This window comes from Pocillopora damicornis, chromosome 8 (genome assembly GCF_964200805.1).
Source record: "Pocillopora damicornis chromosome 8, jaPocDami1.2, whole genome shotgun sequence".
In the NCBI taxonomy this organism is placed as follows: domain Eukaryota; kingdom Metazoa; phylum Cnidaria; class Anthozoa; order Scleractinia; family Pocilloporidae; genus Pocillopora; species Pocillopora damicornis.
In genome coordinates, this window is record NC_142677.1 from 19,648,234 (window position 1) to 19,674,476 (window position 26,243).

Below are 26,243 nucleotides of genomic sequence, written 5' to 3' on the forward strand. Positions count from 1 at the left end.
TAAAATTAAAGAGAAAAAAAGGTTTTATATACACGACTTTTTAAAAACTGCCAGCTAGGTTACTAAGCTACTGTATATATATTGAGTGTTCCATGTCGATCGTGAACTAATTACGAACACTGACAAAGACTACACCAAAGCATCAGAACCCTTCCACTCCACTCAACACACATTCTCCTCGCCGTCTGCCATACACCTCTTATAACTTTATCTCCCGAGAATTTATAATGGAAATTGAACTGAGTGGAGTGCAATTTGGTCTGAAATCATACGCGTGATTTTAAAATCACCAAGTTTAATTACTACTTTGCAACGTCAATTTTCAAATCGCAAATTCAGTAACTAAAACTCAGGATTTTAAGTCCGTACAAATATTTTTTTGATATAGTACTGAGCTGTTTGTAAAAAATTTACAAAATTCCAATTTCATTTCTCAGCAATTTGATTGGTTACTCTGATACCTTATCGGTTGTTGTGTTTTAGTAAAGCTTTCTTACTGGCTGAGGAAAAGATGCGATTTAAACCAAAGAATGATGCGATTCGTGAACAACTCGCACCGATGAGAGTAAACCAGATTGTAAGGATCACCAGCGATATCAAAATGGATGTAATTAAGTATTAAATCAAACAAAGTTGGTTGGCTGATGTTTTCCTTTCTTCCCATCACCCTTTCTCAACAACTCTTGAGGGTGAAAGGGTGAAGCGAACACAAAATCATCCCAAAAATTTGAACGCCCTCTTTCTTGATTCAACGATTTTAACACTCCTCGAACAGAGAGCAACCTTTACTTAATTGCGATAGTACATTCTACTGTGAATAGCGTTGAAGTCGCGCTCTGATTGGCTAACCAAACTCAGAATATACTTTTTTATTCACCTCAGAGCACCTTGCGCGAGATTTGCTTCCTCAAATATTGTAATTAAAGTAGGATTAAATGAGTAAAATCATCTTCTTGTGCTATGCTATCTCACTGGTTTTTAAAAATATACTTATGCAACTATTCACCACAACGTCGATGACAAGCGGTGGATATTTATCTCGACGCTAGAGGTAAATATCCACCACTAGCCACCTCCATTTCCGTGAATAGTTGTTAATTATACTCTACAGGTAGTGACCAATCGAACATACATCATAAATAACTTAAATATCGAAATGATAAACTTAAGAATATCTGCTCTAACCATCATGTGATCCTATTCTTCCATCCATCTCCATAGATTTCTTTGATTTGTTTCTGTTCAAACTAGTATCTGACTTTCTCCTGAATGAGTTGTTGCGCGCGATCTTGCGAAGAATCCCTTTCTTGACCTTACCACCATGCTCAGTACGACCGAGAGTGGCGACAAAATCGGCTTTCTCCGTAGTCTTCCCAACTGCCGAATCATCCTGGAATAACGGAGGAGAAGTGGTTCTTCCTCGATCATCCAGAACGTCGGAGGTGCTATACCGATGTCCGGGCTTCCCCTTGGAGGACAGGCGCCTTCGGAAACTGCGGGTGAGTTTTCGTGACAATTTCGCGTTTGACTTGAATTCATCGTTCCCTTCGTTTCCTTTATTAAAGGCAAGTGTCGGTGACGGAATAGGACTCAGCTTGGACAAAAAGGGCTCCACCCGTTTGGCGGGCGGTGGAGAAAGATCCAGCGGCGGTGGACGACTCCGCCGTTTGGATTCAGGGCTGTTTGGTGCCGAGCAGGACCTATGGCGGACAACCTAAGGTAAATGAGGATAACATTATTATCACTATAGTAATACAAAAATTATTCTCGAAAAAAAATAAGAGCGGAGTTGCATGAATCCCTACTCTTTCTTGGAAACATCCGAGGAAGATTTTTGATTGAACACCAAATTTTCAAAACTAAAAATTGCACAAAATGTTCGCTAAAAAGTTGGGTGAACATACAAAGAGAGCTCAGGAGTGAAAATCAAAGAACACCAAATTGTCTTGCATACCGGGCACTTTGATCCATCTGGTGGCGAGGTGCCGCTAAGTATCTTAGATACTTCCTTCACCCTGGGGAGAGAAATTGCAATTTCGCTCAGAATATCACTATCTGTATTACGGCTTATGCAGATTACAATTTAATCAAAATAATCAAAGTTACCATTTACAACCCTTATCGGTGTTGTCAATTGTTTATCATATACTATATCCTTGAGATTTCTCTTTTGCTGCTAAACTATTTTCACAACGCCTTAAAAAACAAAAAGTATATACACTATCGTAGTACTTTCCACTAAAATCTTTAAGCAGATGAAGCTCAAACTAGTTTTAAGAAATTGAAATTTTTAATTCCACAGGACCCGTAGTATGATCCTATGCGACAGATAGCTTAGGATAAAGCTAAAGACACTGTAGTGCTGCGTCGGCAGGGGGTTTTACAAGATAATTTGGTTTTAATAAATGAGTTTTTACTGCAACTTGGCCACAATAAAGAGTTTCTGAAGCTGACGATTCGACCGTTAGCCCTTCGTCAGAGTGAAAGAAACGTTAGCTTTAGAAACTCTTCACGATGGACAATCAACATCATCAACTCAGTTAATAAAACAAAATGATCTTATCCGAGCAATAATAATAAGGTATAATAAGGCAAAGTATTCTTGTAAATAGGATATGAGAGATGGTAAGTTTTGAGCTCGGTAGAGAAATAGAGAAGGATTTTTTCGTCTTGCCACGAGCGTGGGGCAAAGGAAAAATGAGGAATCGAACCTCAGACCTTCCGATTCCGCGAAGAACATCGGAGCGCGGAATCCGAAGATCTGAGATTAGATTCCTCAAAAGTTTTTCTTTTTCCCACGCTCGCGACAAGACGAAAAACATCTTCCTCTAAATATTCTTACTTGGAAGAAATTCGTTGCCTAGGCGATCCTGGACTTTTAATTTCTTCGTAAATATGTGCAAGTTCTTGCTTATCACTTTCAAGTGCATTGTATCCTTGAGGGTCACTAAGGGATCGATTCAAATGCCGAAGAGATTCCTGAAGACTGAAGAGCAAACGAAAGAGTGATAAGGTGAAGTCTGGTTCGAAAACTATCGGTTGCTAGACACTTGATGAGCAATTTAAAGAAACTTTAGAGAAAAATCTTACGGAGATAAGGGCTTCATCTCGTGCTCTTCTAGTATTTGCGAATGCCTGGCGAGAGATAAATTAAAACGTGAAAAGTGTAATAAAAATGTTACGCGTAGAGTCTCTCTACGATAGCGGTCTGCTCTACATGAGGAAAATACTCAGCGTCATCCTTATATCAAGATGACGCTGTCAACAGAGCTAACCTTAACGGTGTGCAGCTCACGTGTCAGATATAAACCTGGTAACTGCTTAGCTCGCCAGAGTTTCTGAACCTCAGCGTTCGAGTACCGAATTTGAAGGTATGGGGTTCGATTCGTCAAGAGGGCAGTTTCCTTTGAGTGTTTCCTTCGCTCAGGTGAAACATCTTTATCATTTCAATTACTCATCTCGAAGTTAAGCAAGTAATTCAAAGAATGTAAGGTAAATGTTTAACATCATTAGTCAAAAGAAGATGAATTTATGTTAGTTGTAGACTCATGGAGTGTAGCTTCTCGGGTATGACGAGTGTACCTCGCATGTTGCTTGAATTTTTTTGAGGGAGAACGAAAAGGAGTTGCATAGAATGAAACCGTGAGTGAGACAGAATTGGCGGTTATTTTAAGATCCTCTTAGGATCTCCGAAAATAGGCGTGATCTAAAAATAACTAAAGATGGATTGCTTCAGGAATAAAACCTTAAAAAAATTAAGTTTTTTTACGTGATTCTCTCGTGCAGTGATTTAACCTGCACCATTTAGCAAAAATGGGACCAGATCTTTGAAAGAAGTATAAACAAAAGGTAAAAGAAGAAAAACGCGAAGCGGAACGAGCAGTACGTTATCAGCCAGACTATGATTACAATTATTAACTGCTAAAATGCAATTAACCAGTGTCACAAACCTTCTTCTCGCCAGGTATCCCCTTGCGTGACTTTGAAGCAATATAACTCTCTCACGAATGCGGTGATACTCACGCCGCGCCAAGTACATTCTCCAAAAGGACTGGATCCGAAGAGCAGCAAGAGACTGTTCCTCGAGGTAACTACGAGCTAAGTAACCACGCCAGCAGGCCTGAAGTGAAATCAAAATGTTCTATAAATGTCTCACTCAAAGAGACCCTAACTTTGCTTGAGACTAGTTTTACAATTACCATAAAAATTTTTAAAAAATTCCTCGAGAATATTTCTAGACACCGTCCCTCAATAAGGAAAGGTACCCTCAGATGTGTCCAATGGCTGTGTCTTGCTCTCTTTTTTTTTAAGGGGGGAGAGGGGAGAAGAGGAGTTTCGACTCCCCTTGCATTCCTAACCAAATGTCCAAAGATCCATTGTCGACAGAGGAAGTCCTCCATTCTCTCTCCTTACCTGTATCATGACAGCAGCATTTTTTTGGCGAATGAATTGCTTTCTCTGCAGAGCACCTTTGACCCATCGTTGTAACACACAGATTTTGTGGATCTGCTCCGAGTGCAGCCGAGATTGCAACAAGGCATGCTGACTATCTCGCAGAAACACCTGGGACAAAAAAGAAAAAAAACGAAAAAAATTTAAACTTGGTTCCTTGTGATACTTGTACACATTTTTGGAAGTTTATTTATTAGATACAAGCAGAAAAAATTAAATTAATCCAATTAATGAGCTTGATGATTGATTCATGGATTGACTGGTTAAATATTGGCGGTCTCGCATGGCTTATTCTAGTTATTCGCTTTTACACGAGTGTTTCTTCGCTGCGGGAAAGTGCAAGGCTTTCAGCACAGCGAGCTGGGAAGAAGTCTACAAAGAGTTTAGCACTCATTATTAGTGCCAGACCCGTCTCCAAACTTCCCGCTTGAAGAGAAACGCTCGTCCTGCAGCGTTTACGGGATCAACAACAGTCAACCAAGGAATGTATAAATCAATCGTCAGGTTCATTAATTGGATGAATCAATTTTTTGCTACTTTTATCTAATTAACAGCCACTTACTTTTTCTTTGCCTATCTGGAACTCACGAGGATCCAGTTTCAATGTTTCTAGAATACCCGGCATCTCTTCGCGCACATCTCTGACTTCCTTGCGCGGAAACAGTAAGCTGTACCGTTTCACAAATTCCTGAAGGAGAAAAAAATAGAGAAGAAACGTTTTGGACTTTTAATTCAAATTAGGTTTAACCATTGTTTAGTAAAGCAGAATTCTAAACCATCTTCAATTCTGCCAAATGCTTAAGCACAAGGTAAGTTTTGAAAAAAGTGTAAAGAGGGTGTAGAGCTCCCAAGGAAAAAAAAAAAACAAACCACCAAGAAGGAAATGGCGAAGTGCACTGGTTTCCTACAACCTTCGCCTACGTTTGACTACGTTTGAAGAATCGATCCTTTGCGCTATACCCTTTAACTCCAAGAGTCACTAACATCTGATGTCTTCTTGCAGTATCACTATTGAATTAAACATCATAAGATCATGAGATTGCATAAAAGAAATGATCGCCAACTAAAAAAATTCTTAACTGCTCAAGCATTAGCACTACAAGAAATGTGCGGACGACAATGTGGAGTGGTGGTTACAAAGTTTCAGCGAAATATAAGCTGCTAGAATGGAGGCATTACAGGAAACTCACTTAACTCACTTAACTCATAATTACCGTTCTTTCTCTCGGCGTAATAGGAGCTAAAAAAGGTACGCTTAATCCTAAAGTTCCTCACGCGACGTTAAATATCAAGTTCAGTGCGTATAAATCTACTACGTCCTCGACTGTAAATGTTGTACTGGGTTTGATGTAGCCCTTTCGTGTTTTTAACCTCATTCTAGTAGTTACTTCGAAATTCAAGTTGAAACTTGCACGTCAAATGAGTTATTCAAAATATTGCTATGTAACTCCTGCAATGATTCTGCATTTCCGCCCTAAAGCATTGCTCAGAGGCCACAATTAAAAGGGAAAGTACAAACGTTATTGGGTGTGAAGAAGACACTGACATCAAAGATAAAAACAAGTGACAAATAGACTCTAACACGTTAATTGCAGAAAGTAAATACTGAGTGAGTGAAAAACTAATTCAGTCTGGCTTTAATGCTAATTGAACCGGCGCTTCTCTCAAAGCAGACGGGTCATTATCAACCAAACTACCAAATATGGCCTGTTTCATTCATTTTTTCCGACTTCGATATAACAACAATGTTCGAAGAGTGATAGCTTTGTCATCAACAGTTTCCAAATTGCACACCTTTTTTTTTTTTTTGTTTTCATGCTGTCTACACTGTTGATGTTTGTTACTTTGGCAACTTATTTGTTTCCGTAGTTCAAAGTCTATTAGAATTGAGCACCCTACCTAAACATAATCAAGATTAACACTTGTGCAGACATGAAGCTCATTAATTTCAAGGTCGGATATCTTTTCTTCTAGCGACATCAAAATTGTTCACGTCAAGCCTTGATAATGGAAAGTGAATAAGAAAACCTTGTCGGTAACACAAAAAAGAAACATTTTGCCTTCAAGAAATAATTCATCGTCAGAAGGAAAAAAAAAAGAGAACCTAATAACAAAATTTAACGTCACTTAACACGATTAAAGAGGCATTGAATATTGTTTGGGGCGACAAGCTGCTTTGACTTTTGCCCTTTATTATAGACGAATCTATGTATCACTCAACAGCATTAATATACGTATCAAATAATATAGCATGTGCAATTATCATTTTAAATTGTTTAGACTGAATACCAGTTGCAAACCGGATGGAAACCGGTTGGAAATACATATACAGGTCTGTCCTTCTCCAACGACGACTCGCTAGAATTGGATGGATCAAAGATTCGCACAAAACTTTAAAGAGAAAAAATCACGCGACAAAGCTAAGTCGAGGAGGTGATTCTTCATTATTACAGACAAAAGTATCCCTTCTAAAAAGTATTACATTAAATTCGACAGTAAAATATGTTTCATATATTTTGATCACTTGCGGTTTCCTCTGGTCTCGTAGGAAAAAAACCTTTTTATCTGACCACACTATCGATATTTTCGATAAAATAAAATTAATTATTTGACAAAGTTATCGGTAAAACCTTTCACCCGCTTCATGTACAGCTACATAATGCAATCAAACAAACGCGAATTAAAATAAAGAGTGCTGCAATACAAATGCATCATTTACGTTTTGACGGACTACGGTCAATGACCGACGACAAAAGTCATCAAACAACGTCACAATCAAGTCATCGATCACGTCCTATAATCTGTGTTTGCGTGAAGCGAGCGCATTGTAGTCGTGCCAGCAAAAAAAAACTATTAAAAATATCAGTTTTCAAATCAATTCTGTCTATTTTGGACGTCTCGAGAGCCCTAACCACAACAAAATATACACCAAAATAACAGACACGACATACAAATCGATGATTAATAGTTAAAATTAAACTCCACAATTGCCGGAAGTACCATCGAGAATTCTTCGTAGGGAATTGTTCGCAGTACGTGTGGCTGAAATAAATATAATTTCGTTTTTTACATGCGTGATCTTTCAAGGCCTAGCTGATATAAACCGAAGACAAAAATGATGAGATTAACTTTCAAACATGTTACCAAATAATCCAGATTAAAAATCTATCAGGGTCGTTCGAGGCTAATACTAATAATTGCTTAAGAGATGATAGGCGTTCTAAAGAATTTTGGTGTCTAAAGATTTACGACTGAAATCTATTTTTGTCTTGTAGTCAAGCAAAGACCGGATGAGTAAAAATTCGCCAAAAATGAAAGCCTAGTCTCAATGCTACAACATGGTCAAATATTGCTGTCATTTAATACGTAGCACACTGTTTTGAGTAGCACCTGTTGAAGGAAAATACTATTGTTGTCGAAAGAGGACATAAAATTCTCGAGTTTCGGCCAGTAAGACACGAATTACGGTGTACATCTTACCTTGATTAATAGAAACACAGTGAAGGTGAGGAGTAAAAGAATCTTTGAACCTCCAACACCGACTTTCCACGCAGAGGAAAACACACATTTCAAAACCATTGTTACGTTGTACATTCAATCACGACAACAAACCGAAAAACGAGTTTTCGCCTTCAGTAGAGCTCAAGCTTACCGCATCATAGTCATGACTGGGCGATTTTTCCGCTTAAGCGAAAATAAAGGGTGTGACGAACAAAATTTCCACTGCCTAACTACGAGCGCCGGCAAATCCATACCACCACTTTCCTTCATCTGACGCGTTTTTGCGACAGATCAAGACACTGTAATCAAGCCGGGAATTTTTCGTAGTATTATATTTTGCATCTGATCCAAAATATCAAGTGACGCTTTTCCGATCACCTGCTGATCTCGAGCAAGCGATCAAGAAGGTTTGACCACGAGATATCCGGTTTAGTCAACAAGTCTGTAACGCAAGGTTGTTCGAGAAAACTCCCGCTACTTTCTGCTTCAAACTTCCACGTGAATCAATTAGAGAATTTGGCATTTCTATCAAGATAAAATCCCTTCAACCGATACGTATATCTACTCTCAACACCTGCGACCGTGACAATGTATTCAGACTGTAATGGGCAGATACATATAATAACTCCTGAAAATGAAAAGTGACATACAAGTTTCATTCTGTCAAAAGCCCCGCGAAGAATATCTACTCGAAAAAATTGCTACAAATCGTTGAAAAAAGGAAACTAAACCTAAACCAAACGAGGTCATATCTAAAATACTTTACGCTTTAGGTGGAAAAAAATTTTAAGAGTTAAAGACACTCCAAATAAACATTAGCACGCGAAGCAATCAACTAAGGCATTTGTACGAATCCTCAAAAATCGAAAATAAAATTGAAAGGGTAAACTATCAAAATTTGAACCCTTTTGCCACCTGAACCATTCCAAGTATCTGAAATCTGCCAAAATGTTCCGTTAACGACAAAGTAAATTTACAAAAACGCCCGAAATCTTTGACCGAAAACTGCCAAGGCTCCTGAGTCGCGTGAAGTATGACTGCGTTGATATAAACTTCCATAAAAGACTGATTTCCGATTGTAAGTCTTATCCGTTCGGCTTCATCTCTTATGCTTCGACTTTATTTCACTAGCGTAAATCAAATGATCAGATTTTGATTATCTCGTTGGGCGATCAGGAGAGTACAACTACACTGATTTCCGTTTTAAACTCTTTTGCAAAGCTTTACACACTAATCGTAGTCTGCGGGTTTTTCTGCTCACTCTTTAAAGCTTTTGCTTGAATCCGTCTTGTCTGACGACAGTACGTTATGGTAACAATAACAACATCTACGACGGGGGATTACTAAGCTTTTCATACTTGGCAGTAATAACTCCTTCTCTGCAGGTTTAACGACACGAGACAGGGATTAAACCGCGAAGAACTCACGAAAGAGCGAGTTATCGAGAATGACTGGAAGTTAAAGGCTAACAGTTGACTATCACTGTTTATTAATGCCTAAAGAATAGTTGTGAATGATTAAGATATTTTAGCGGGTACACATGACTGTTTGAATGGACGAACTATGGCATTTAGCAGTTTATCCCGGCTACAAGATTAATGATGCCACGCAAACTATTCAAACAATCACCCAAACACCACTCAAATCAATCTTTAAAAAATGACCGCCTTAATACAAAACTTGTCGCAAAAGGAAAATTGTACAGATAAGGTAGAATTAGTCAATCGCGTTTGGTGACAAAGCGAAGAACCACCAGACGAAACTAGATAAATAGGTAATGTTCCGACTGACAAATCCAAAAACAACGACCCAAAGGGGTTAATGCCATCGAAACTATTCGTAAGCTGTAAGTATATCTTAAGTGTTTTGCTACCTTGAGCACTAATACAACAAAGGGAGTCAATTAACCAACAAGAAGCTATCCCTTGATAAAATGTTATATTTTTAAGCTCAAGAGGTTCTTTGGGATCTGTAATAGGATTTATTGCACACAGACGAGGATTATCCACGGCCTTGAGCTGAACATGGTTCGCGTCCAATTAACACTAATTAACATTTCATTTCCTCGCGCGACAACCAGACAAGTCTCCTTGCCAACCGTTCTTTGGGGATGTCACGCAACGCCCCCCTCCCCACCCTACAAGAGATGGTTGCGTGACGTAACAGCGTACGTCTGTGAGTGAACAGATGGGACAAAAACCAAACAGAATGAAACCATAAGTGTGAAATTTGCAGATTTCCTCTTGATATCTAAGTTTCCTTTGAGATTAGACCAAACAATCACAGCGACTGAGAGACTACACGAATGGAAACACTCACTCATTTCTAATGAAGATCCGTGATTCGATGACAAACTCAGTTTGAATTTGAAAATAAACTTCTTTCTAAGGTTTCACTGAGGAGCTGTTCACCAATCATTTAAAAATAGTTGTTGCACAAATAGCAGTTGAAAGTAAAATTCTGAAATTCTGTCTACCATACATCGGAATTGGTCGGACAAAATCCAATAAATTTAGGGAAAAAAGTGTGGGGGCGGAGAAAGAAAGGGGACAGAGCAAAAGACAAAGTCACGTTTTATCACTGTAATCAGTCCAGAGTAATCAAAATAATAATCTTGTTAGCTGGAATTATCAAGGCGCAAACTTTTCAAACGGAGTCTTCCCAACAGTGACCTACCAAATTGCTTATAGTTTTTAGAAAAAGAACATGGTATATGCATTTTTGTGGGTAAAACACAGGCTCTACCAGTGACCTCTGACTAACACGTCAAGGCGTGTCAAACCTCGGTTTTCATCTCTCTTTACGTATACTATTAGGTTTCGTTGACGACTCCTATTTAGGAAATCTAGGGAACACTTTCTACAAAGATAAGGATCTTAACGGAAGTTGTAATAGCTGGATGGTTTGAGAACGCTAAAGTTATATGCAACGAGTAATTACACAAACCGGAAAATACGATTCCAGAGAATTATTACCACAAGTATGCATTCATCAGCAAAATCAAACAGGAACTAAGTAGTTAGAAGGCATAAATGAAAGTTCCGATTTCACAGTAAGCTGTGTTACCCATTGAGCCGCAGAAAACTTGATAAGAAGCTAAGCCATACACGAGGTTCATCAGTAGAGAAATAGAGAAACAGCAGAATAAAGTACAAGCTACATTGCTAACCTCAAACGTGAACCGCCACTGATAGCCAAGAGTCCTAATTCGGACAGTCTCCAGCATGCCAGTGTATCTCAGTTGACGAACCACCAGATCGCTATCGAATTTCATTGGAGCCTGGAAAAGGAACAGGAAAAAAAAATTGATGAAAAATGAACGTGTAGGTTCTCTCCGAGAAATATTATCAATTTGATCAGATAGAGTCTTGGATTTTCGAAACACGTCCCAAGATCTAACAGATGGCCATTCAACGACTTGTTGGCCGGTTCTTCGGATTCAGTGAAATGAAACAATATCCCCGGTTCACAATTCTCATAATTCTCAATGTCGTTATGCTTGCAAATAAATCAGAATTATAGAGAGACCTTCCAAACCGATTAGGAAGAAGTTAAGGGGTTGAAGGAATCTGATAGTCAATGCTAAGAGATGTTTAATGATAAACTTACTTTCTCTGCGTTGGATCTGATGCAGCGGACAAAGAAAGGCTGGGCTTCCTCCAGAAGCTCCACTAGACGACTAAGAGAAGACTGAAAGAAAAGGAAAGAAAATAGGAAAACGCAAAGTTTAAGTACGTCATCCGACTCGTCATTCATCCGTGCTTCATGTATATCATACTTCTGTTAGAAAAAAAAACCGCCAGCATGGTAACAGGCTTCAAAAATAAATCACCGCGATTAGCTCAAGGCAAATTAGTTAATGTTCAACGCTTCAATCTGCCACGTTCCCACCCAAACCTCTACAGGCAAAATTGACCACGCACAGGAACAAACCTGAAACTGAGCGCTGACTGTCGGTGGGTTTTTGGGCGTTCCTTTTCCTCGCTGCATCGTTCTGAACAGGTAATCGAACGTTCGTACAGTCATGTCGCGTTTAGTTTCTAGACCTTGACGAATCTTAGACAGCGGCTGAAAAAAAAAAAAAAATTCACCACAACGAAGTGAATTTTAAAATAAACATCAAGAGTACTTTTTCTGCGGTTTGAAAGGCGAACCGAGTGCTGGAGAGGAGAGCCTTTAAGAAATTTTTTAATAAAGGAAATAAAAAAAGGATAGAGAAGAAAGTACTGTTCCCACCTTAGCCGACGGTTTGTTACTTTGCTTCCTCCTGCAAAAAATGAGAATAAAAGAGAGATGTGAGTGAAGAGACGTGACAGTGACATTTCGAATTAGTGTCGAGAAAATCAAAACAAAAGCAATTACCGAAGCCAATTAAAACGATGGGATTCTACACAGAGAGCCAATAAGAACTCAGCGCAAAAACAAGCCAAACGCTTGAACTTCTACATCTCTCTTCTCGCCATTAATTTCAAAATTTCGAACATATCAAAAAAACAAACAAAGGAACTTAAACGAACCTGATCACCCTTGCAGCTGTTCGAAACAGATTGGCTGTTTCGTGGTTTGAGTGTCCCTCATCAGAATTAACAGCATGCAGTCTTGTATAAAACAAAAGTATTCAAGCATTACTTTTTGTGACAAAAATCACCCACGTTATTTGCTTTGCGAAACTTGTACGATCCACAAAACCTATAACGAGAGCGAGACTTACCTTGAACCCTTCATGATCTGCAACAAAAAAGAAGAAATTCATATATCTGCGCGTTGCAGGTCTACGTGGTTTAGCTTACAGTTACAAGTTTCATTAAGAAGCTGTCAAGAGAATAGAACCACGGTCAATTTCTGTGATAGCGATGCAGTCATTGCTCTCACCAACTGTGCACTCAAACCTTCTGGTAGCTGGACAAAAAGTAAGTTCACACTATGCCAGACAAGGATAAATATATCAAAGTAAATATATAATGGTTATTGAACTGAGTGGAGTCCAGTTTGGTCTGAAATCATATGCAAGATTTCAAAATCAAACGAGTGCGCAGCACGAGTTTAACTTGAAATCACAAGTGCACGACACGAAGTTCATTTACAAATTTATTACATCCATTTTGAGATCGCAAAATTCAGTCGCTCAGATACAGGATTTTTTAGCCTGTAAAAACGTTTTGTTGATCGACGAGTGAGCTGATATGCAGAAAGTTGCAAAAGATGTTTTACATATTTCTGCAATTTGATTGGTTTTGTTAAACAAGCAATTGGTTATTGTAATGTAGTTAATCTTCCTCATTGGCTGGTAAAAAACTTTGACCATGAGCAATAAAATGGTGCGATTCTTGAATAAATCACACCAACGAGAGCCAGTCAGATTACAAGGATCACCAATGATTTCAAAATGGATATAATAAATTAAAAAATAAGGTTTAAACTTTAAGTAGCAGAATTAACCTACTCCTGATCAAAGAATGATTATTGTAGTTCAAACCCTAACTCGAATACTTGAATTATTATCTAAAACGTATTGTCATTTGCGTTTAGTTGTTACTTCTTTCAATTAAAGAAAACTATGTTTAGATTTCTCTGAAGGGACTTTTATATTTATAAAACCGGTTATAACTCGATAAAAATTGACTCACAGTATCTTGCTCCCAATCTCTGTAGACCTAACGGATTTAAACAACAGTTTCTTACTTCAACCGCGTGGTTAATGATAGCTGCTAAACGGAAAAGGCAACACGGCCATGCAAAAGAAGCGGACGGTCTTTATATTTTTTTAAGAGATAAAGGTCGCTAATTTTTAATATCATAAGAGATCTTATTGCCAAGATTAACTTATCATGGGCCAGGGTTATCAACTTAAGTAATAAATATGGTGGCACTGACTCAGTTTATTGCTTCAATCAAGGAAGTTCGTGTATCTCTGGTAAAAAGCTTAAGTGTTTTTTCTTCCTCTATTTCCACAGTTCATCAGTTTAGTTCAGTATTAATTCTTTCATTCATCTATTCATCTGTTACAATTGATTATTCATTCATTTCCTATTTCTTCATTACAAAGTTACTGTACAAAGTATTAAGAGTAAAGTATTAAGAATAAACGATACGGTTAGCTGTTTTACGTTAAATAGTCTTACAACACGGATTACGTGTGCTAAAAAAAGTAGATCTTTAAATCGTCTTAGTCCAATGAAGATGCCACTAACACAAACTCTTAGAGTAAATGAAATAAATTACAATCAAAACAAACGCTGAGATTTTCAGTACAAAGGACAACAAGAATACCCACAACGAAAAATAACAAAAACTGAAGAAAATTTAACACACGAAGACCAGGCCTGAGAACGGAACCATGGCCATTCAGAACCACACCGATGGGAAGCGAGAGTTCTCTCTACTAGTTACACTCTTTTCATGACTATAGCTTCACAGATGGTATCTAATCATAAGGAAAAAAACGGAAGATAGGGTAGTATTCATTAAGTATAACAGTATTCGTTAAGTTTTCTTACAGTTTTCCTCTTTCGTCCTCCAGGACTTGTAACTACGCGATCATTTGCTTTTCCACCTACAAAATGAAAAGTTTTTAAAAGAAAACGAATGTAGACTGGGGATAAAACTATATTTTTCTCAGCTAAAAGAAAATCGGGCTTTGAAGCACTACCAAATAAGAGGGTTTATTTTCTTTGTTGCCAAAGTCAAGCTCCTACAGAGTACGTAACACTATTGATGCTCTCATGCGGGAAGTTTGGAGAGCACGAGAGATGCGTGAGAGTTACTCGAGGCGCAGCCTAGGGCAACTCTAGCTGCTTAAGTGCTCTTCACACTTCCCATTCATAACTCGACATACGCAGAGCTAAAGCATGAACCACTTCTTTTGGAACATAGCATGCAGATACAAGTTCTGCTTGGAAAAAAAGAGTTTATTAAAACTGTAACGAATTTACCCAAAAACTATGAATAAATGAAACGGCATAAACGACCACGAACACTGCGCGCAAACAGGAGTCACCAGGAGTCGGTTCAGGAACTTCATTTTACTCTCTGAGAATCCATCTCTCTTCTACTTATTCAGCTGTAAGTACACGCTCTTAAATACCCTATCGATAGGCATGTTTGGGCTTACCGGACAACTGACCTTGGCAGAGTAAACATATTTTTCGAATGTAAACCAAAACAATCTCACGAGACATTCGAAATGAACAGCAAAGTACTTAACAACGACCAATCTTCGAGAACTAAAAGCTAAACAAAACCTCCCATCGAGGACTCTAAGCAAGGCCGAGGACAAATGAAAACAGGACCAATGATGACGATCATTGTACGACCTCTACTACAACGGTCAAGGACACATTACTCACAAGGTATAAATAAATATCTTATCTTGCAGCACATACCAAACCAAGGCTCACGAGACTCGCATAAGGATTTCATGATAATCTAACAGGCCTAATTCCAAAACACTTATTCAGAACATTCCTTCTTTTAGTAGTTCCTGAACACTTCTAATTTTAGTAGTTCTTAAAAAAAGAATTGTAAATTTTCAGCTCAGAAGTGGAAAACAAACGAATTCCTTGCATGTACGAGACCGCGTAGTAGATTCAGCATGCTTGAATCGTTTTTTGCTAGAATTCTCGACCAGAAAATTGCCTAGATTTGTGTTGAAAATTTCGAAAATTCTGAAGTTCTACGGTTTTAAATTAAAATCTGCTATTGATCAACACTTTAAGGAAATATCAACGCTTAAAAATAATATCAACCGTTCGAAAAACGAAGCGAAAAACTTACAAATTTCCTGAATATACGAGACTCTTGTGGTAGATTTACCCTGCTTGTTGTTTACTAAAAATTAAGACCAGAAAACTGCGGAGCTTTGTGTTGAAAATTCTGAAATTGAACGATAATCATCATCTTCTTTTGAACAAGACTTTTGGGACATATAAACACTTCAAAATAATATTTACCGTTCATATGAAGAATCCCAAATGTCGTAAAGCCTCAGTTGAAGTCCGAAAGCTCATTTTTGTTTACAGCCATAATTCGCATCGCGTTTGGGAATGAATTATCGCATATTCTCTTTTCATTTTGAGCTCCAAAAGGTCTATCTTCAACGGGACAGAACGGGAAAGCAATCTTGAAAGTTTTGAAACCTCGCGGCTAAACTCGACGAGAACTTTCGAGCGAAAAGAAACTGCGCACGTCGTGTTACGGAAGCACGGCTGTGCGGTACATAAGGATTTTTACTATGGCAGTTACTAAGGAAACAGGTAGGCCTTGCGCGCGCGCTAAGCTATTAGAAAAAAAAAAAAACCAAGGTCATTTAAATTCTGGAGAGAGATCTCTTGGGGAAATACAAGTGTTTTCTTTTATTATTTTCTTACTTGAACGATATTCTCTGCCAGCCACTTTGAAAGCATGTACTGCCTTGAAAAACGACCTGAGAATCGACCATCTGTACACTGCCAAGGGATCGGCTCCTGAAAGGAAGAAAATCAAAGAAAAAAATGAGAGAACAGTGGTAAGGTTACTAGCCAAACAATAACGGTTTCCACTTATCTATCAATCTCCTTCATAGTAGTGAAGACAATTGCGTGAAGAGGAATGCGTGAAGAGGAATGCGTGAAAAGGACCTCTCTATAATCGCTCTCACCAAGTAAATCTCTCACGTATCTTGAATCACTGTTCTTGAGCAGGCTTAAGATGTCCGGTCTCATGAGATCCCTGTTCTTGTCCAAAAATCCCTGCAATTTAATGGCACTAATAAGTTTCTCCATCGCCTTTGGGATGTCCAGCCTGTTCCGCGCGTCCCGTTAGTAAAACGAAACACGATAGTAAACGGCGCGATAGAAGCAGAGGATGGAAAAAACGAAGGAGGTTTGGGTCGAGTCACGGTCGTTACGTGACCCAAACCAAACCCCCCCTCCCCCCCCCCCCCAAGCACCCCGTCCCCGTCATCGTTCTGCCACTAATAATCTCCCCGTTTTACTAACTAAACGCCTGGAACAATCCATGGGACGGACAACACTTCATAAGCACAGCTGCGAAGAAAACTATTCCTCCCTTTATACAGTCAAAAAAGTGAACAGAATTTATGATGTACACTATGAGATTTGTTATCTCCATTTTCTGTTGACTTATTTTGCCTGAACAACTTGTACTCATAGACTAAATTATTCCTTGATTTTGTGATGAACCAACCTGTATGTTATATTTTACATTTCCTGCATAATGCTTTATGACAAATGCCTGATGTATAAGGGACTGTTCGTAATACTTGTGGCCTGAATGATTCTTGTCCAGCTTGGCTAGTAAAGAACTTTCCGTGGCACCGGGAAAACTGAGGAGGTAATGGAGGCAAAATGAATTAACTGACTCAGTGAGCGGCTGTCTGATTAACTTTGTGATTGACTGCTGTACAGACTTGCTCACTTTCTAATAATCTGACTGACTGACGGGCTGATGGATAGACAGGAAAAGTTAGTTTTATCAACTGAGTTGATAACGTAAATTGGCTACTGTTACGAGTTTTCGTCATTCGCTCTGGCGAAGGGCAAACGCTCGAAACGTAAGCTTTACAACTGGTTACGGTGGGCAATTTAACCGATAAATTATCTTGCAATACCCCACCGACAAAACACCACAGCTTCTTTAGAACTGAACTTACCCCATTATTCATTTGATGGACAGACAAATAGACAGATAGATAGACAGACAGACAAACAGATAGACTGACAGACAGATAGACAGACAGTTACTTTCACTGGACAATTGTCTGGTTGGTCCTATTTTAATGAATGGATTAAGAAATTGACTGACTGATTGACTGCCAGCCTAAGCAACTGATTGACTGCCAACCCAGCCGACAAAATCACTGACCAAATTCTGAATTGGTGGATTGCTTGCTGAATTGATAGCTACACATAACTGCCCCACAATTCAAATTCATTAGTGGACATACCTACTCTCCTCATCAATCAAGTTTAATAGACCTGTTGGCCGACCAGAAATCAAATCCAAACATGCTGCATTGTCAACAAACTCCACACTCCTCCACTCAATTCCTTCAGAAATATATTCATCCTAAAAAAAATAAATCAAAAGACAGGTCTTCATTCACACAGGAACATATACAAAAGTAACTGAATCAGTGAGTGCGACCTTTGCCCTTCTTCTCACCTCAGTACTTATGTTTGTTACAAGATCATGAGAGATAGAAAAGTTATACTAACAAAAATGAATGATTCAATTTTCTTTGATTGCCAAAGTTTCCCACAACATTTACATGAAGTGAAAACTTTCATGTCGACTACTTTTCGAGGCTCACCTCACATTGCATTGAAAAAAAGGAAGTTGACAATATGTCCCTACCTGCTCCAGCTTAAACACATGTTTGTTGAAGTAAAATTGAAGCTTTTCATTGGCAAAATTGATACAGAATTGTTCAAAACTGTTATGCAGATAATCTTCAAATCCAAAAATATCCAACACTCCTATGGAGCATCCCTGAAATTAAACAATGCAGTAGTTATTGTTTCGTTTAATAAATAGGCGTTGCCTCGTGTTGACAGATTTATTCGATGACAACAATCGTGATTGACATTAATTCAATAGATTGATTTAAAAGCGTTAGATTATTATGTTTTAAGTCAGTTTTTCAGCAGAATCGAAGTGAGAAAGAAGTTATTTTGTTATCGTTTTTCTGTCTCTAAATCCGCTTACCTGGAGAATCTGCTAACCCGTAAAGTGAGACTGTTGTAACGACCCACCACAGAAGTAAGTTTATATTGAAGTTTTTAAATTTAGTTACAAGATAAAGACTTGATTTGCGTTTGTTCTAATTGCGAATTATAAATGTATTTCTTTTAGATCGAATAATTATTAAAGCTTGGCTTAATATTATACGGTTTGTGGTGGTCATTTGATCTAACCAGTTCCGAGTAAGGAAACAGTTATTACATACAGTACCTATAGTGGGAACATTTTAAACATTGCTTTAAGAACCACAGACTCATCCAGGAGGACTCCTAATACCATAATTTCTGTCCATTTACCCACATGACAGATTACCCACATCCATCAATTTGTACAATAACGAGAACAAAATTTCAACAGATTACAGGCACTGGCAGAAAGTAAGAAAGTAAGAAAGTAAGAGTACCAACAAGATAAAAGCTATGTTATCGATTTTTGTATGTTTTTGATTTGCATTGGCTTTCATTGACAGCAATAAAGTCTCTTATTGTAATGAGCAATCTGCACGAAATAAATGAGTTATTGCACAAGTTTTTTGAAGAGTATCTGTAGTGGATCTTATCACCTGTTTTTTTCCTGTTTAACTACACTGGAAGCTTTAAAAATTATTGTATTACCCGCAACTTCCTATAGCCCACACCAACAACTGTTTGTGGAAAAACCAACAGATTACCCACAGGTTATCGGCCGGAAATTATGGTAAGTTACAAAGTTTATGGCCCTGCCCCAGCATATACAAATAAAGGGGGTTAGTTTTCAAAAAAAAATGTGTTGCTGCATTGGTGGAAAGTATTGATAATTTGGTTGTATCATCTACATTGTAAATTGTTAGTGAGTGAAAATTGGCCATCATAAAGAGTTTCTACAGGTGACATTTCAAGTGTTAGCCTTTTATCAGGGCAAATAAAGGGACTGGGTGGTGTATCAGGTTTACAAAATGGAGCTTGCAATCAGTGGGAACACTGTTATGTGAAAAACACAGTATTACTTCACAGATAAATGAAAATGTATACAAGCCTACCTCTACTACATTCAACTGCTTGATAGCCAATGCATGGTTCACTTGCAACACAATCCAGTCAAACAGAGTGCCATACAGTGCTTTTGCCATTGCATCTCTCGTGGCTATGGCCTGAAAAAAGTAGGGTATACTTCAGTAGTTTTTTTCAACATTGTTGACCCCTAGGTTATGAATATCTTTGCATTATTGTGTGTTTGTTCCTTTTTACCTCTTCGTTTTTTCTACCTTGGAAATCAGAATTTTCTCACAATTAAAAAAGCCAAATAACAGGCTTTCAAGGCTTAACTACTTATGCAACAAGCTCTGTGAAATGATCTAAAGACATCCACTGGATATAATTTCTAAGTCAACTGAAAAATTGTTTATTTACAGCAAGAGGCTTTGAAACTCACCTCTTCGTATTTATAAGGTACAATAAACTGCTCATTTCTGGTTTTTGTTTTCTTTGTTGTTAAAACATCAACAAGATTACGCCGAGTAACCTGAGTAAGATAACAGAAAGACATAAACAAAATACATCTACCTCTCAATTTATCAACACAGTAAGTGAAATAAAACAACAGCACATCAAATCAAAATTAATTAATAAAAATAATTACAAAGATATTTATTTGAACCCAAACAAATTGACAACAATTGACATATAGCACATTAAGGAAAGACTAATCTGAGGGTGATTGCTTGTAGACATGAATGATTAATTACGAATTGAATTGATTCTACACATTAGCAATAACTGAAGGAGTTCAACCAAAATCAATGGATGTGATATTTGTGGCAAAAATATAACTGTAAGTTAAAGTAGTTAGAAGATCTCAAAGAAGCTTTAGATTTATTACAAACCTACTAAAAACATGAATTGCATAATTTTGTTCACATATCAGACATGATGTCATAAGTTGTTTGAAGTAGTGAAAGGTTGTAGATGCTTTTATAAAAGCTCAAAATTGTTTTCATTCAGATTCTTCTGATCTTATTCTACCCATCTGTATCACTCACCATTAGGAGATCACACACAAAGTCGATTGTGTGATCTTCACTGTCCCTTATCATGGCTTCTTCCTGTCCTGGTCTCTGATAAAGAAAAACAAAAATCATATTGACTTTGTATATGCTAGAAACAGAAAATACATTAAAAACAAAACAAAAACAAAAATAGAAGATCATACCCGTGAAAACTTGATATTTCCAATATGCAGTACAGCAGATAAAATGCTAAAAATTCTGTAGGGAAACAAAAAGAAAGGAAAGAAAATTTTCAAAAAATGGGCAGTAAAAAGAAATACCAATACCAGACAAGAATGCAGGGTTTTAACACCTCGAAATTATTCCACAGTATTTCCACTACGACATGACATATTCCCTGACTTTATAGTATTAGGCTATAAAACAAAGTAAAATCACCTCTTATGCACATCAGCAGGAAAGCCTACCATTTCCATAGACTTTTTTAGTCTAAGAAATTCATAGGCTTCATCGATCCCTTCCAGGGAATAGCACTCATTCTGTAAATTGAGAAGCATAGTATTGGTTGTCTAACAAAAATGATATTATAATCAAAACCAAGAGCATTATATCCAACTAAAAGGACAGCATTTTAAAAAAGGATTAATATTATATTCATCAACCAAAGTGACATTAAATTAGGAGTGATTGAGCAGATATTCTTTATCACTTAACAACAAATTGACCTTGGTTCAAAGTTTAAGTGAGTAATAATAAATTTGGCCCAATCTAAACAATATTACATCCAGACTTCCCAGACTGTTGTTTAGACTTAATAAGAATAGAATAAGTCAAAGTGGTGTGCTGGAGCTAACACTTCCTTCAGAAGGGATGCGTATATGTCATTCTATCATAGTCATCAAAAACATATCAACTTTCATAATTTCATTAAGTTCTAATTGAGAGTAAATGACAAAAGATTTTGAACACACTTTTCATAGAATGCAAAAATGACAGCTGTTCAATGTTTTGACTTTGTCTAAAACATTGTTACCAAAAAAAAGGTTTGTCAGTGAAGTGAAAGGTAAGCACAAAGAAAGCATAAGCAAGCTATTTATACTTGTGTATTCAGAGCTTGCTGAAATGATCACTGGCACATAATGGTAGCCATTATTTTTTCATTTAGATAATGCAACATCCTGTACACAATACAATCAAATTTAAAGTGGCATCTTTAATTAAAACACTGCAAGGTTTTTCACAGATAACCATGGTTTTTCTAAGCCATAAACTTGTTTCAGATGCTTTTCAACAGAAAACTGAAGGCCAACTCGTTCTGCAAGGCATTGATGTGGGGTCAAACAAAACTACAACACTGAGCATCATTAAAAAATAACTAAGAGAAGTGAAGGAATACCTGATTAAGATAACAATACTCCTCTGGTTTTGTGAGGTGGAGTTCCTCTTTAACTTCAGGACTCGCTCCAGCAAGTAAATAGTAAAATACATGGTAGTTTCTACAAGATATGACCAAATATATTATCTTAAAATAACACTGAAGCACAAAATTCCAGAAAAATATAATATGGATAGTTTCCCAAGTCATATAATCCAAACAAACCTTTGTGGAACATACTCTACAGCCTTGGTTCATACTCTAAAACTGTTACTACTAACAGTCTTATAATTAAACCTGATTTATCATTTCACATGATTAACTAAATACATTTACAATCTTAAGTTTACCTCTCCTCTGGAGCTTGAGAAACAATTCTTGACTTTTCCAACAAATATTTCCTCAAAGCAGCTCTAGTGAAAGAAAATCATAGACTCAAATGATTGTTGAGAAGCACACATTTGTTAAAACTGGAAGTGTAGAATAGGCTTTGAGCCACTGCAATCAAAAGTAAGCACTGCAAGTTAATCCTTTCACTACCAAGATCTCATCAGTAATTCTCATTACTGTCTTTTATGGTAGACAGTGGGGAGAATTACTAATAAGATCTTGGGAGTTAAAGGGTTAACACAATTATAACTGAGTTTACATAATCACTGTGTACAAAAGTAATTCACTTCAATTAGTATCATCTCAGAGGTTAAAGCATAACTGATTCATCTCACATGGACTATTTCACATCTTCAAATCCTCTTATCAAGCAAAATATAATGTTACTGAGTCTGAAGAGACAATGAACTGTTGCACAATGGCACCAAGTGTGTCCCCGCCTTAACAAAATTAACATGGCATTAAAAGGGAAACACTGTTCACTTTTAAATTCTGATGTGACTTTAGTTTCATGAAGCAATTATCACGTAACTTCAGAGTTCTCTTTACAACCTAGATACATACATTATCAAGCCAAAAATGATTGAAGTAGACAAACAAATCAACTTGTGGGTGTCAATACAAATTTTTAGTTGAGTGTCACTAAAACCAGATTGCATTTGGTACTGCGCTATTGTGCATAGTGATTTATCTAGCAAATTCACACCAGCCTGTCAACCAGTCAGATGCAAAACAAAAACCAATCATAACTTAGTAATTTTTTTTTTTTCGGCTAGCAAATCAATGATCCTTGCAGGTGGACTGCAAATTTTAAAAATTGGAAAAAAAGATGCCTGAAATAAATTCAGACTTCAACGGGATTCAAACCATGAGCTTCCCAGGTAGTTGGGTGTTTCAACCAGTTGAAAAGCTACTAATCGAGACAAATTTTTGGAGGATTCTGCAATTACTGGTACTTCACTTGGCTTTTCTTCACAAAACTCACCTGCAAACTGCTCTATTTTGACATTCAACTAATAAAACCTTCTCTTATTTACTCTGCTACATTAATTACAAGAGCTAAAAGGGAAAATTACTGACCAAATGTTGTGAATTGAAGGTTCTCTTTGAACCCAAAGGAGATCAGTAAAAATTAGAAATTTGAAACAGGAAGCAAGGTTGAACCACAAAATATATAACAAAATGATTCTCAGAAAAAGACATACCCACACACAGCTCCATCAGGCCTGAACTTGATTTGTGTGAATTTTCCAAATCTACTTGAATTATTGTTGTATGCCGTACTAGCATTTCCAAAAGCCTGAAATTGAAAATGTCAGCAATTAAAAATAACAGAAATATCTTAAAGATGTACAGTGAAAGTTCTCTGAATAAACACTCATAAGCAGAAAACTATACTTTCACTGCTCTTGCAAAAAACATTTTGTTAACACTCATACAACTCTTGTATTTCCATCTTCCCTCAGGTGAAGATTTGATAGAATTTGTCAAAATTCTGAGGAAGTATCAGGGTTTCAGATTAAAAAAATGTAAAATTTCTTGCCCTGGTATATATTCTACACAATGAAAAGCAAAAAGTATCCTTTGTGAATGCTCTGAATATATTTGTCATGGAAAAGAAATCCATACCTACGAGAAATATCATTAGCATGGACCATCTCATACCTTTTTAGAATTTCAAAACATGCGAGGGGGTATATGGAAATGTTACAACACTGTAAAATGTGATTTTACCTAGGATGTTTCCAAAAAGTTGAAAATAATTTAAAAGCACTAGTGCTGCTTTCAATTTTAATACAACAAGAATGTCTTTAGTTAATTTTTTCAAACCGGCCTCCAAGTTATCATATGAATTGCTCCTCTGCCTAGCAGTCGTGGGATATAAGATTAGTTCTGTGAAAAACTTGAATAAACAGATCTATAGCTCAAAGAAATAATCAGTCACTGTGCACTTCTAATGCAACTACAGATAGTTATTTCGATTTTGTCCTCAAGGCAAAGAGACTAAAATTAAGCGACAAGTAATCAGTTACTTTTAATTTCATTATAGAGCAGAGACTATTGTGGCTTCTTATATTTACAAAATTTATTCGCGTGTAATTGTGTCTTGAGACATTTTTTTTTTCCCTAAGAATTATGACATTATTTTCTTTTGGAAATTTGGAAATTACTTGCGTGAGCTTTACTTGAGACTAGCAAATACATTAACGTAGACATTTTCAAGTGACAAAAAAACTAATTGATTCAATCAGTAGGGGTAATTTACAGAGAAATAATTCCTAACCCAACTCACTCAAAACCTTGTCCTCGACTTGATCACTTCAAATACTCAATCAAACCACAACAATATCACAGGTCATCGAGAATACTTGTCAAAGATGTAAACTTTAAATTAAAGCGCTGTAATCAAGCCTCAAAACACAATCAGATCTGGGAATTATGATGCCATTACATACCTCAAGGACCGGACCGACTCCAAGAATGGTCTTCTCCACTGACGTAGCTTGCGTTTTGAGACCCAAAGCCGTCAAATGATGAACAATAAGTTTAGTACTTTCCGTTTTCCCAGATCCACTTTCGCCACTTATCACAACGCACTGACTTTTCTTCTCTCGCAGCATACGATGAAAAGCAACATCGGCAATGGCGAAAATATGTGGAGGAAGGGATCCTAAGTTCCGGTTGTTGTATGCATTTATAAATTTTGGATTGTACATAGGAAAAAAGCGAAAGGGGTTCACAGCGATGAGTATTTCTCCTACGTAAGTATAAATACGTCCTTGGGAAAACCTTTCTTCCAAATGTTTGAGCAAAGTTTGCTCTGATAACGTTGGTAAACAACAGAGATCATCATCGGAAAGTTTAGATACCAGATCGAAGTCTAACTCGTGGCAGTTCCTTACACTTTCGTGGCAATCCATCCAGTGTTGTCGAAGTAGTTCTGGTTTCGTTTCGTCTCTGTCGTCGACCTTTTCTCGGATAAAAAGTCGATATGAAGTTCTGACTTTTGGAGGCAACTTTCTCCAACTCTGTTGGACTTGATAGGGCTGGTCAGACCCGCTCAGGACCCTCTCGCTGTCCTGGTCCAAAACACTGTCTCGATAGCAAACCTCGACCAACTCGAAATTTTCCGGTTTTTCTTTTATTTCCAATTGTCCGAGAGTCAATCTCAATACCTGCCTTGTCGTGGCAGTCTCCGAAACCGATATCACAGTGGATTGGACAGCGGCGAGCAACTGACCGGCGAATATGCGAAGTTTAACATAACGAGTTGTGCTAGCTCTTCTTTCAGCCATAGAGATATGGCGGAAAATGATACTTTTTACTCCAGCGACAACAATCCCCTTGTGTTGTCATTTCTCTCCAAGATTCCAACGCCCTTTCAGCCGTCGTTGCGATCTATTTTCCGAGCAATTCCTATCATCGCACGGATCTACCGGTCGTTCGATCCGAAATAGTACCTCTATAGAAAAAATAGACACAATAGAGAAAATGAATACATTAGGGAATGGCTTAGATTGTCATTCATTCATTTTCCGTACTTGAGCACTCTCCTTCCTGGATATGAAGTCACACATCCGCCAATTTTACAAATTTTAATTTGAAATTAACCCGCCCATACTTGTACATATTCTCAACCGATTACATGTAACCCCGAAATACCGGCCGTATAATTTATGGAATCACGTCTACCCTCCATTGTGAAGAAAACCACGAACAATTCGACTCCCGTGGTCTCTCCGCAGGAGATAAAAGAGACAAAGAAGTATTTCTTGCAATGGCAATCTTTTCAATCGTGTT

At 37.5% G+C, this 26,243-nt stretch overlaps 1 protein-coding gene across 2 annotated transcripts in view; it reads right to left on the reverse strand.

Annotated features, from left to right (window-relative positions):
• Window positions 1-26,243, reverse strand: part of LOC113671841 (unconventional myosin-IXb) — a 39,780-nt gene that overhangs the window by 12,528 nt on the left and 1,009 nt on the right. The window contains exons 2-30 of one of the 2 annotated variants that reach the window (XM_089180984.1): window positions 24,899-25,905; window positions 23,648-23,742; window positions 22,403-22,465; window positions 22,074-22,173; window positions 21,116-21,216; window positions 20,881-20,935; window positions 20,711-20,785; window positions 20,104-20,193; window positions 19,712-19,822; window positions 18,307-18,441; window positions 17,897-18,018; window positions 17,137-17,275; window positions 16,589-16,679; window positions 16,320-16,415; window positions 14,451-14,506; window positions 13,581-13,607; window positions 12,665-12,681; window positions 12,471-12,551; window positions 12,190-12,220; window positions 11,887-12,021; window positions 11,563-11,643; window positions 11,123-11,233; window positions 5,015-5,140; window positions 4,414-4,563; window positions 3,951-4,120; window positions 3,091-3,135; window positions 2,843-2,986; window positions 1,955-2,015; window positions 1,186-1,714 (exon numbers count right to left, since the gene is read on the reverse strand). In XM_089180984.1, coding sequence (XP_089037110.1) covers window positions 1,186-1,714; window positions 1,955-2,015; window positions 2,843-2,986; window positions 3,091-3,135; window positions 3,951-4,120; window positions 4,414-4,563; window positions 5,015-5,140; window positions 11,123-11,233; window positions 11,563-11,643; window positions 11,887-12,021; window positions 12,190-12,220; window positions 12,471-12,551; window positions 12,665-12,681; window positions 13,581-13,607; window positions 14,451-14,506; window positions 16,320-16,415; window positions 16,589-16,679; window positions 17,137-17,275; window positions 17,897-18,018; window positions 18,307-18,441; window positions 19,712-19,822; window positions 20,104-20,193; window positions 20,711-20,785; window positions 20,881-20,935; window positions 21,116-21,216; window positions 22,074-22,173; window positions 22,403-22,465; window positions 23,648-23,742; window positions 24,899-25,738 — 3,877 coding nt within the window. In that variant the 5' untranslated portion in view covers window positions 25,739-25,905. The remainder of the gene's footprint in view (window positions 1-1,185; window positions 1,715-1,954; window positions 2,016-2,842; window positions 2,987-3,090; window positions 3,136-3,950; window positions 4,121-4,413; window positions 4,564-5,014; window positions 5,141-11,122; window positions 11,234-11,562; window positions 11,644-11,886; window positions 12,022-12,189; window positions 12,221-12,470; window positions 12,552-12,664; window positions 12,682-13,580; window positions 13,608-14,450; window positions 14,507-16,319; window positions 16,416-16,588; window positions 16,680-17,136; window positions 17,276-17,896; window positions 18,019-18,306; window positions 18,442-19,711; window positions 19,823-20,103; window positions 20,194-20,710; window positions 20,786-20,880; window positions 20,936-21,115; window positions 21,217-22,073; window positions 22,174-22,402; window positions 22,466-23,647; window positions 23,743-24,898; window positions 25,906-26,243) is intronic. The other variant, XM_089180985.1, reaches the window with a different exon arrangement.